This window comes from Lolium perenne, chromosome 3 (genome assembly GCF_019359855.2).
Source record: "Lolium perenne isolate Kyuss_39 chromosome 3, Kyuss_2.0, whole genome shotgun sequence".
In the NCBI taxonomy this organism is placed as follows: Eukaryota; Viridiplantae; Streptophyta; class Magnoliopsida; order Poales; family Poaceae; genus Lolium; species Lolium perenne.
Genome location: NC_067246.2, coordinates 181068352 through 181080831, shown reverse-complemented (window position 1 = coordinate 181080831; position 12480 = coordinate 181068352). Strand labels below are relative to the sequence as shown.

The 12480-nt window shown below is 40.8% G+C and overlaps 1 protein-coding gene across 2 annotated transcripts; it reads right to left on the bottom strand.

Moving 5' to 3' along the window:
* Positions 1–222: 222 nt before the first annotated feature.
* On the bottom strand, positions 223–10036 carry LOC127342762 (DNA damage-binding protein 1). 2 transcript variants are annotated; one of them, XM_051368772.2, is made up of 19 exons: positions 9798–10036; positions 8821–8869; positions 8613–8672; positions 8353–8438; positions 7954–8005; positions 7558–7620; positions 7246–7295; positions 6618–6693; positions 5992–6195; positions 5781–5887; positions 5565–5673; positions 5075–5275; positions 4769–4984; positions 4530–4640; positions 3078–3350; positions 2724–2998; positions 2267–2615; positions 1236–1520; positions 223–1108 (listed from the first exon to the last, which is right to left on the bottom strand). In XM_051368772.2, the coding sequence occupies exons 1-19, from the start codon at positions 9902–9904 to the stop codon at positions 542–544; spliced, it is 3240 nt and encodes a 1079-aa protein (XP_051224732.1). In that variant the 5' UTR covers positions 9905–10036; the 3' UTR covers positions 223–541. The 2 variants fall into 2 exon arrangements, with proteins under 2 accessions (XP_051224732.1, XP_071684353.1); XM_071828252.1 differs by lacking the exon at positions 3078–3350.
* Positions 10037–12480: the final 2444 nt, after the last annotated feature.

The window sequence follows — 12480 nt, the reverse complement described above, 5'->3', positions numbered from 1 at the left end:
GTATGACTATGCAATTCAGAATACTATTGGTTGAAATGCTGGTTCAACCTTTTATATATTATTATTAGTATAGTAAGAGTAGACAGCAAAAGTCACTCCCTCCTGTTCTGGGAAAACAAGCAGTTTCATAACTAAGGCTCTAGCTGAAGTCGTATTATGGAACCGCGCATCTTGTTTAGCACAGCCGTACATTTCCTTGTTCGACAGGTGAACATGACTTCATAGGAAAGGGCATGCTCATTCACAGTAGAGCCGTACATTTCTTCGTATGACTTTAGTTTCAGAACTGTAACCAAATGTACAATCTCCTCAGCCACCATCAATTTCTATCAGACTATAAAGTGAAAAGGAACAAATTAGACTGAAGCTAAAAGAAGTTAGTTGCATCTAGTAGTACCACGCAGGGATTACTCAATAGTTCGGACCAAAACTGCAAATATCACCTACAGCATGCATCTCTTCTACCACGTCGGGAAATAGTTGAACAGTTGGGATATTCAGCGAGGAGCTATACATGGCAGTAGAAACTACTTAATCCTGATTAGTGAAGATCCGCCAACTCTTCCACTAGCAGACACAGCTTATCCACATCAACACCCATCGCCCTTGCAACTGCAAGCTTGTGGCTTGGACTCAGTTTGAGGAATAATTCAATCAGATCACCATCCACGAAGTTCCGGGCAACACTCGTCCTCCTGACGTTATAGAATGACCGCCATTCTGCATGGCTAAGATTACCAACACTCTTGATGGACTTCGCAAGGATGGATTGCAGCTTCTCGAGGATCATATGTAGGTTACTTGGAATGGATGCAATCACACCAATTGCGCCACTGATCGTGCCAAAGATGGCCGTAGGATACTTGCCTACCAGTGAGCGTGTGTGGTGTTTAACCAGAGAACCGTGCTGCAAACTATTCACCAAGTCCCCCAGATGGTACTCCCCAATGACATCAAGACGCCCTTCATGGGTCTCACTCTCACGCACGGTAAACAGGTTACAACAATTGTCTGCACCGATATAAATATCGTCATCGAGCATCTCAACTGCACTAATCCAGCTTGTGTTCAAATCCCTAGCTTTATATTCAATCAGGCCTTCGTCATGCTGACCAATAAGAAGAAGCAACAGCAATCAGTATGATCCAAAAAGTGCTATTTACAAGCTTACTTTAGCATTCATAGATGCATTGCATCCTGTAAAAAGTATAATGAAGTGAAAAGTGTTGCCATACCTTGTATACCAGCAACGATAATGATCTCATAATGTCCCCAACCACGATGAAATCACCGCGGGTTTGAGTATGCATAGGCAATACCTCACTGTGGTAGCTACACTCCGATTGCAGTTCATGTGACCTATCATCTCGCTGCACCCACTTGTACAATCTGATCTGCTGATTAATAGCAGCCAATAATTTTCCATTGAATGCATTAAGCGAATAGACAGCTCCTTTGGTTTCTTTTTCTGAGATTAGTTGCAACTCTCCTTTTTCAACTAAAAAAACCAGGATCCGACCCTGCGACAAGTTGCGTTGGCACCAAAAAGAAGTTAATGCAGCAGAAAATGTTGGATATATCAAATACAGACTATACAGTACCAATGCTCAATGTAATATGTTATGTATTCTGCCAAACGACTAAGCGTTTTTTTTTTGCAGGTTTTACTCAGCGTTTGTTGACTAAATACAACTCCATGTAACAAGAATTAAATAGAAAAGAGAAGGAAAAGCAGTTTATGTGGCTCTGCCAGTACTGTCTATTTTTTGAAAGAGGCAAAAGGCTTGCCTTTTCAATTAAAACAGGGTGCTGTTTATATTACATATCACAAATACATGAAAAGTGACTAGGTAAAAGTCATAAAACCAAAAAATTCTCCTAGCGAGGAAAAGGGAAATCCATGTTGCTGAAGTTTGACATGATACTACCCTGTCCTTGATAACTGAGCTTATTCAGAGGAGATAAAATGAAAAGAAAATCATGCAATCAATAATAGGCATATCACTTGTCACAATAATTTTTGAAATAGGGAAACTTGGATAGCTATAATAGCTCCACCATATATACTCCCTCCGTTCCAAAATAACTGCCGCATATTTGACTAGATTCGCATGTATCTAGACATGATTTAGTGGTAGATACATACAAATTTACGACACTTATTTTGGAACGGAGGGAGTATATATGAGACAGTAGTTCCATATAAGGCAGCAAAGCTTTAGAAAGAGCATGATGTTCATTAAGGGTGAACCTAATAAAACCTTACCTTTGTGGGTTCATTTTCCATGGGTAAAACATAAGCTGTTCCCACACAATAGTAAGAATTTTCATCATCAGAAAATGAGCAGCTGACAATGGAGCAACCCCATTCAAAAGTATCAAGAGTATGTGTTGACAAAAACCCAAAAGTTTGATGGTCTAACAGATGAACAAAGTGCGTCTCGCTCTCTGTGTGAATGTCCTTATCTTTGAAACTGCAGAATGCAAGTGTTCGAGACTGTTCCTGGTAACAGATGCGGCGTGCTTGTTCGTTTAAGGGGATTGTGTGGATATGAAGTTTTCTGAAGTCATTAATTGCTCCAACTGAAAGTTCAGCTTCTTTAGCTATCGCAATGCTGTTACAACAAAGAAATAGCTCAATGCAAATCCAAGGAACTTTTTTTTAGCAAAAGAGCTAAGACAATAGGTAGCTACACACGTGCATAACACGAGGGAGGAGGGACCTTTCTGGGGAAACAGCTGTATTAAAAGGGCATACGTGGCTCATTTCTTTCAGATTGACATAACTATAGAGTAACTTCTTGTCACTGCTGTATATGAGAGTTGGCCTATCTGATGCAGCAAACACATGAGTTCTATTGTGGGATGAGAATTTATAGAGGCTGATTGGTTGTGTTCCCAAGGAGAACCTGCGTCTAGCTGATAGTTCACATTTACTTATGTTCAACACAAAACTGAAGAGGTGACCATCTCCAAGACCACAGAACAAGTATGACACCTGAAAAGAAGACCAATGAAGATATTACTGTCGACGGCCCAAATTTCTGTTACACAGAAAAGTGACATGAAGAGCATACCTCTTCAATAGTACACAGCAGAACAGAACGAGGAACAACTTCAGCAAATTTCTCCTTCCAATTTAGTTGAAGGCCAGGGAGCGAAAATATCCTCACACTTATATCTTTCCACATCCCAACAGCTGCAAGGGAGCTAGATTGTGGATTCTCACCGACTGAGTTTATGTCAAGGCAAGAAATATCATGCTCAAGCTCTATATGCTTCACTTCCACCAACTTAGAGTTGGTAATTTCTAGATAGACGAGATGGAAACCACCAGTTGCCAACAAAACCTGCAAGATGGCAACAACGTGTAAACTGCTATAATATGAAGCCATGATGAACGATTAAAATGGTAAAGAAATACATAGGTTTATCATCTGAACCACAAGGAAACCATAAATCTTATTCAGTCAGGAACTTTTAATTTACTGACATTTTTCTTTTGACGAAAAGGCAGTTCAACGCTGCTTTTCATTAATTTATAGAAGGAGAGTTACATAATACAAGCTAAAACTGAAAAAACAACCTATCAGCATTCATTTACACCGATTTGTTACTTTAATCCTAGCCATGGAGCACCCACCCACCCTCATCCAAATCATGCCCACCCTCTCCGCCTGAACTCACACACATTTCAGAAGAAGAAGAAAATGTGAAGAAATTTTAATGACCATTTATAGCACTTTTTTGAGAAATGAGGTTAATATGTTCTCTAGAAAAGCACTCTATATTTGAAGTAGATGCTATTTACCATGCATTGCTAGATTTGAAGTAGATCCCCAAACTGATATGAACCAGACTGTCGTCACTTGTCACTGCTAATAAGCCAACTAAATTAGGAGGGCTTCAAGGTAAACCAAAAAAAACCATGTATGTTTAGCTGTACCAAGTTATGAATAAACTATGAATTTTAAAATTTCTGTTGCACTGATTTAAATAACATTCCATAAAGTAATTTACTGGTATAAATAAGTCTCATTTTTTAAACATGTTCTGATCAGCTTGCAGCCTTGCACCCAGCTTGTGGCTGATTATCGTGTTTGCTGATCCATATTCAAATTTAATATTGAAAACAGCTTGGTTCCCTACAGTCTCGGGAACTGGTTTGGCATCAGTATTCCAAGTTCTGCCTACTGTGTGAGTGAACGAAAATTGTTAAAACAAGTACATGAAACTATAGTAATGTTATGATACTGGATACACAGTTTGCAGTCTCACGTCATAATCCACAAGAGTTACCAATAATTGGAAGACTGTAATCTGACAAGTAGTCAGACTTGAAAATAGAGATAATAATTACTCGTATTAGAGTACGTACTCTCACAAAGATTTCTAAACTGGAAAATATCATCCAACATAAGGATGGCATGTGTAGCTTAGGGCCACATTCAGTGGCATATTGTATGCAATTTTCCAACTCAATGTTCGTTGAGATAGTACTGAGCAATATCACCCAAAGAGAGGCCAACCTGGCTTGCATTAGCTGCTGCAACATTGATTGAAAATCCTGTTGGTGCAAACCATTGATCCAGTAAATCCAGAGAAGTAGAGCTGACTAATCTAACAGAATTAGCAGTAACCTGCCATCAAGATTCAGGATTACAAGTTTTAAGGTAATGAAAAAAGAAAACCACAAAATGGCTAAAAGTTAACAACAAGTAGCCAACTGTAGACTAAAAATAGACAGATGAGTAGAAAAATGGAGAACCTGTATAAGCTGATTGTGGATGGCACTTCCACAGACCAGAGTCTGTGTTTCTGAATCAAATCCTTCTATATCGGTTTCTGCCAATTCGTTTTCCTTATTCATCGCCAAGAAGTGTGTCTCGTTTATAAAGGTTACAACCAAGAACGTGTCATATTGATCATTCAATGAAGTTTTTAAAGACCATAGTCCTTTGATGCCTTGGAGTTGTACTGAAGCCTGGATACACATGAAGATATTATTTAAGCTTTCAATAGTGTAACCCAGAATTCAATACAACATAGATAAAGTTTAAGGAAAATTTTAGACCTGGCTAGTAATCACTATTCCGTTACGAATTGCCCGAATTGAACCATCCTTGTGTGCACCTGAACAAGTAATCACCTGACCTTGCCCTTGTCTTTCAAGATCAACCACACACAAGTCTACAATTGGTCCAATGTTCATATATTGTTCAAGAATTTCAACAAATGAACCGCTTGCATCAGCTTGATTATTCAGTTTTATGAGCTGTTAAGAACAATTGTTAGGTGCAAACCTACAATGTCACTAGCAATGTAGGTTGGAATCGAAGTAATCCAGAATTTTCACATGGTCAGAACAGTGGAGTCAAATTGCGTGTGTGTGTCTACATGTATCGGCACACACATGCTCATGTTTTGGAGGGTTTAATTCGAGGTAACACCATAACAGTACAGCAAATCATGAATGACACCCATTATGATGGAGGATCAGATCTATAAGAGCAGTACACTAGAAAGAGCAAATGATACCTGCAACTCAAGTTGATGTTACCTACCTGTGAGTCCCCAAACTGCGAACCAATATAAACGAGGCCACTATCAAGATATGATATTGTTGATGCAATTGAAGTCCCTCCCATGTAGTGAGTTTTTAAATCGGTCACTCTGGATGCCACCATAACATGGAAAAGTGATATTTAAGGGGCGATTAATTTAGTACTGGAATCTAAACCTTCTTATTTTCAAAAATAAAAATAAATCTACATGGATACCTTCCCCGTTCTTGAGTAATTACAAGTAAATGCAGAGAGCCAGTATTGTCTCCATATAAATAGCGGGAACCATCTGGGTCAACCCGCCCAACAGCTCCAATGATAGCCTGGACAAGAAATGATGTGTCAGCTATACTAGAACCAAATGGTTGTGCACAAATAATGGTTCAGACCAAAACATAAAAGCACAACTACCAACAAAGAGCCTTACTTGATTTATTGATAGAGATTTAAATGTCGTGGAACTCCAGTGAACTATTGTGTCCTCACCAATTATTATGACACCACCTAGTGGTACAGGTACTAACAGACGAGCACCGTTATCTAAATTATTCTGAGACCAAGAACCTTCAACAAATTCCTTGTCCTCCAATGCAATTTCATATGTCTTAACATGTCTGGCATCCTTGTTGTCCTGAAGTGTAATATAGAAATAAGAATCATTGGATGAATAATATCATGGCTGAATTACATACAACAAAAATGGGATGATGCACGAAGAAGAATGTGCAAGCTGGAGAGATTGCTTTCGAAAACTGGAGGTATGTGTTTTTTATGTTCATAGAAGACCATTACTTTACTGAAGTAAAAAAAGGTCCACGCGGTAAAGATAAGGATCGATCCACGAAATATGATGCGTACAATAAATCTTTACACAAGAGAAAAAATGGAGCACTACTTCATTAGCATGAGCATGAAGTAACTTAGTTGTATGTTTGCATAGTAGGAGTTGTTAAAATGGCAACACCAACCTGTACATTAACAGGATGGAGTCTATTGTGAATAACTGAATATAGGACATTATGCATTCTTGTAAAAGTGGGAAAATGAGTATACCTGGTAAAGAACTGCTACTGTAGGTATTTCACAGCCATAGAGAAACTTGATGTCCAACACTAGAAGTTCTTGAAGCCTGACACGCCCAGACGGAAATGTGATAAAATGTATAATAGCATGATAAAAAAAGTAATGATATGACAAATAACATTTAAAAAAATGCTCAGTAAACTTGAATCCTCCATAGTAAGCACAAATAACAACCAAAGGCGAATTACGTACAACATGGACAACTCCTCTAAGTTCGTAATGCCATAATCTGCATGGTCACACAGTGGTACAGTAGTTCTTAATTAATCATTTCATTTACTATTATTCTGCCAATTTACCGAAGTAAAGGGGAAACAGAAAAGTAAAGTACTATGTGGGGCATGTCTGGAATAAAAATAATCCCCTCCCCCACCCCCAATTCCTGTACGAAGGAATCAGACGATTTCACATGTAATCCTATGTCATGAAAAACATTTATAAGAACAGTGGTTGGATGTTCAAATGGGATGATGCACGAAGAAGAATGCGCAAGCTTTGTTTGGTAGCATAACTTGTCTTGATGAGTGGTGGTTGTAGTATCAGATGACAGTTCACAACTTCATCCAGATTCCAGATAATAACTAGAAAACTACAGTACCTGATGTTCAATGGTTCCTTCAGCTGTCCTTGGTTGTCAAATGGTATAACCTGGAAACAGCCAAGAAAATCTTTTATTTATTTTTCACAAAGGAGTTTTTTTCTATCTTTGCTTGGCCTAGGATCTGAAGACAGGCCAAGCACTTTGGTCTCCCAGGTCTACACCACCAAAAGTGCATCCTGGTGGTACATTTTTCTCCATTTATAAAAGTTAGATACAGTAATTTCTTTCCTCAGAGATTTGGAGTATATAAAAACCTCAAGGAACATCATTGAAAACTCATCAAAACAGAAAGATGTACAGATAACTTACCTTAAATAAGCCATCATATAGGTGGAGACCAATCAGTCGATGGTGAAGGTCAATTATTCCAATCTACATTTTAAGTAATACAATATAATTATGAACTGTGGAATAATAGTGGTACCTCAGAGAATACAACACATAATAAGTTCACAATTCTAATAGGGTACTTATTATTAACAACAGTTCTAAATATCTCGGCTTAGCAAAGTTAGCATTCACGACAATTAAGTCCTTGGTGGCAAATTCCAATAATCAAATAAATAATAAGCAAACAAGGTACTTATAAATAAGAACAAGGACTATATTCTGTACAACTTCACAGTAGAAATTAGAAAATAATGTTCCCGACCAATAAAACAGTTCCTACTTTTGTACATGTACACGTCGAGATTTTCGCATTACCTGTCCATTGTCTGTAGGGCGTCCACCAAAATGAGAAGCATCTCCCCCAGATCTGCATATTCAAACCAATTATTTTCTGTGTTCACATTGACAGAAAGGTGTGATCGAAAAGTTGCTCCAGCTAAGCTAAGTATGGTTAGGGGCTTAGAGTATGGATGCATATTAGAAGCGATTTCAGTTAAATTCTATGAGAAGCTAAAGGAACTGGTTCAGATGGATTGACCTTCAGTTCATGCCTATTATAGAGTAAGTTTTTTAGATTCACCAAACTAACAGTTGCAGAACCTGGAATATAGCATGGCAGTCATATTAAGACAAATCTACTGATTGAATGGACTTAAGATAAGCATCATGATCATTGCTCTATATGTACAGAATGTGATGAATGAAGGTCTAAACCTTGTAAGAAGTTGTCTTCCATCCCAGTAAAGAATACAATATCTGTATCTTTCCAAACCAACGAAAAGAAAATCTTGAGCTTCACTCTGGGGATCAAAACAAGAAGAGCTAAAGATTTATACAACACAAATACATGAACTCTGTATGTATACTTCTCTGAAAGCTTAATATAATGCCGCACAGATCTCCTGCAGGTTGTCGAAAAAAATACATGAACGCAAGGAGCAACTTTCAACCAGAGAAACAGAAAATAAACTCACATGAGAACGGAAGAGCTCAAGTGTTGCAATGGTTCCATACAATGGTACATCAAACATAAGCTGGTAACCAAAAAGAAAGTATAACTGGTTAGCTCAAAACATGCCCACATGTTCTATATGAATACAAATAGCCACCATATAACAGTTAATAGCACATAGGACGGCAACAGAAGCATTGACATATTCCATGGAGGCAAATGGCTCTGACCTGAAGGCCTTGAGGTGTAAGCAAATAAATTTCGATACGAGTGCATTTCCTGAAAGTTTGTTGTGCAGGCATGCATCAGCAAATATATTTCTCAAAAAGTATGCATGTTAATTTATTTTGTCTTTAAGAAGGTCAATTACAATAATCAAATAAACAATAAGCAAGCAAGGTACTTATTTATTAACAACAGTTTTAAGTATCTCGCCTTAGCATTCACGATGCTGTATAATTCTTGAGAGGAGTTACTCCGGTTCACGGCATCACTATCACACCATATATCTTGTTGCTATGAAGACATCAGTCCCCCCATTCCCCACCCCTAATCTAGATTCCTGCTGCCAGTTAATGCATATACCGCTTTGCAATTGCAGACAAGGATACATGAGAGGATAATTTAGGATTTGTATTCCAGGATGACTAAAATACGCTGATAAACTTTACGAATCCAAACGTACGGTCCCTGGTAGATTTCAGGGAGAGAAAACAACAGTTACGCAAAAGAGAAAACTAAAGCTGCACATTGATTACGAAATTCTCAATAACAATCCACGACCAATTCTACACCTCGGGTCGCCTGGGGAGTTTAGAATACGGAAACTGACCCATGAAGCCACGAATGGGGGCTTAATTTGATTTCTGAACGCCCGAGTCGAAATTTCACACGGAAAATACCCCACCCAATCCAACACGCGGCTTCTACTGTTTTCACAAGCAAATGACGATTTCTCAAAAAAAAAAAAAGCAAAACTAAATCAAGAGCACATCCATCTCAGTGGAGTACGACCGTCTTAGTGCGTAAGCAAACAAGCATCGATAGATCGATCGTTCCAGCAAGCATCGATGTGGGGACTAGGGTTTTAGCCGAGCAAACAAAAATCCCTAGGCCCCGCCACGCGCCCCCCGCAGCCCTGGCCACCGCCGCAACCGGGCGAGCGGAGAACGCGCGGAGGCGGAGAAATGCGTTTGGTGGTGCTTACGCGACGATGAGGTTGAGATGGTGGGGCGCGGTGAAGTTGCCGACGCAGGAGCGGGAGACGGCGGTGGATTTGTGCGCCGTCACCACGTAGTTCCATTCCGTCGCCATCGTCCCTCGCCGGTCTCCGAGGCAGCCGCGGCCGGCGCAGCGCACCCGCACGGCCGCGCCGGAGAAGAGCGAGGAGCGAGGAGAGCGAGAGCAGAGAGAGCGGTGTGGAGGTGTGTGTGTAGCAAGAGGAGGAAGGCGGAGAGCGCGGCAGGTCGTCTTGTGGAGGCCAAGCTGGGCCGTAGTGCCCACTTCCCCTTCTGGGTTGGGCTTGGCGTGTATCTGTGCGTCCGAATACTCCCTCATTCAGTCTAAAAAAAATAAAGCCTCGGTTTGCCCTAATCTCATCCTTTCCCAGTTTTTTTATAAATATCATCCTTTCTTGAATCGCTAGAAAAAATAACGGTTTGCTAATTCTCATCCTACTGAAAATTAACTTAATTCTCAGACTTCTGAATCGCTAGATTGCGCCATGATTACTGCTAGCCATGAGTTGAATTAAGATTTTTCCAATTGCTCGTGGCTAAGATTGTTGTATTTGCACATGAGTTGCAACCGAAAAAAAAAAGTTGCAACCGAGAAAAAAGTTGTCAGACAACAACAACAACCTCACACCAACCCTCTTGTTGAGCAACTAGTCAAGAGGTGAGGATGCAAGGCACGAAGCTTCGATGGTCGTGTCCACGATGTTGTGGCATCCGAGACTCACCACTTCCACATGACTGCTTCGACGAGTTCACTTATACGCCTAGGAGAGATGGCAGGCCAAGAGGGGCCTAACCCAGGCAAGTGGAAGGCGCCAGACCAAAACTGAGCGGAGGGTTTTCCTCCGAAGTGCCACGAAGAAGGTACGTTGCACTCTTCGAAACGCATGTCCTAGAAGAAGTACAACATCATCCCACTACCACACCTTATGAGACCCAGGTCACCGAATACCGAGGCAGACCTTCAAGAAAGATGGCGACATTTACATGTCGTTGTTGCCCAGACCAACGAGCTAGTCCTGGGGTTTCCCCGGACATTCAGTGGTAGTGCCAAAAGGGGTAACCATGATGCCCACCCAGAGGCCCTATTTCATGAGATCAAATTCGGCTAGCTCAAAACTTTTTTTGCTTGTGACCCCGCATGCGCATGGTAACCCGAACACGGTTGGAGTCTTAATCGCAAACGATCAGTTGGTAGTGGCTCCTAGCAAAACTTGGGACTCCCAAGTACCATATATAGATCCATAAGATAAACCTTTTTGCCAATGTGAATTTTTTCCAAGTCCCTTCGCCTCATGATATACCTTGTCAAACTATAGGCGGTTTATTGCCATTCCTTTAATAGCTCAACTCTCACATGGATCTACGATATGTGATTTCATCTGACTAACTCTTAGCCGGTTGCCTCGGTTAAATCTTAACCAAGTCGCGCAGGACCATGCTTCCTACTCATATCAATCAAGAGCACTACAAAAAAGCTCCCCCTTACCAAACGGATTTTTTAGATGGCTATAAGGGTATTTTACCCTTAATGGTTATTTTTGGCTAATGATGACACAAAGCTATTGTGTGGACTAATGGTCTCTATAGGTGCATACGCAGGTTGTAGTCCGCAAGTATGGCTAGAAGGTGGTGAGAGACCCCCTTTTGGCGTTCAAGTGAAGCGGCGTTGTTTTGGCTCTTTTCTCCCTTGTTTTATATTTGAGTCATAGGAAACGCCACACTATTAAGAGGGGTGGTCTCGATGAGCTCGTTGGAGATGTTGCCTAAGACAGTACGCACACATCATACCACCAACTTGATCCATCACCGTTTTTCGGGTTAGTTTTTGGAGGAATCATCGGTTGAGAAGGGTCTGGAGTTTTTGGCGCAGAAACCGGCAGACAAGTACGATGTTCCAGTGAAACCAGTTAGGTTCCGGCGAGAGGACCGGTGGATCGGCCGGGTTTTGGCCCAGTCTGTGGAACCGGCAGGAGTTTAGGTGGTATGGTATGTGCGCCGGACCAAACCGGTGAGGAAAGTGGCTATGCCAATTTTATCACCGGTTTGTGTCGTGGGTCTTTCCCCAAATGGCTATATTTCTCCTTGGACTAACACTACCCCTTCTTCCAGCTTGAGAGGGTCAGGTCAACCATTCATATCACACCCTTGTGCTCTCTCTCTCTCTCACCATTGTTGAAATACCGAAAGGCTTGGATCTCTCATTCTACCCAACCAAAGACAAATCCATTTTGGTAGAAAGCAAGAGGAGGTCCCGATCTACGTTTCCACCAAGTCAAACTTCATTCCCCTTGAGTTCATTGAGCAAGCTTGTTACTCTTGGGTTTGTGGGAAACCCTAGGCGGTTAGGGTCACTCAGAAGCATCCGTGTTGTGGATTTTCTCCAAGAAAAAGTTTGTGAGGATTTGGAGACTACTTTAAAGTCTACCACAAATGAACAAGCTATTCCTTCGTGGAATAGGCTCCAGATAAGAAGGTGAGCCTTTGTAGCATCGGAGAATCCTTCGTGGGATCTCATACCTCTCCAACGTAACGTACCTTCCTCCCAAGTAAGGGAACACGAGAATACATCTTTATCTCCCCTTCTAGTCGTACCGCGGTGGATATATGATCCAGAGTGGAACGACATCGCTTTAGGTTAAGTACAAGAGAGAA

Bases quoted from the DNA above. Each gene is read 5' to 3' on its own strand.
- LOC127342762 (XM_051368772.2), bottom strand. From the start codon at position 9,904: ATGGCGACGGAATGGAACTACGTGGTGACGGCGCACAAATCCACCGCC. The intron at 7,296-7,557 runs GTAAGTTATCTG...GGCTGTTTCCAG, and splicing joins TATATGATGGCTTATTTAAG to GTTATACCATTTGACAACCA. The intron at 4,641-4,768 runs GTTCTCCATTTT...TCTTGATGGCAG, and splicing joins TCCACAATCAGCTTATACAG to GTTACTGCTAATTCTGTTAG.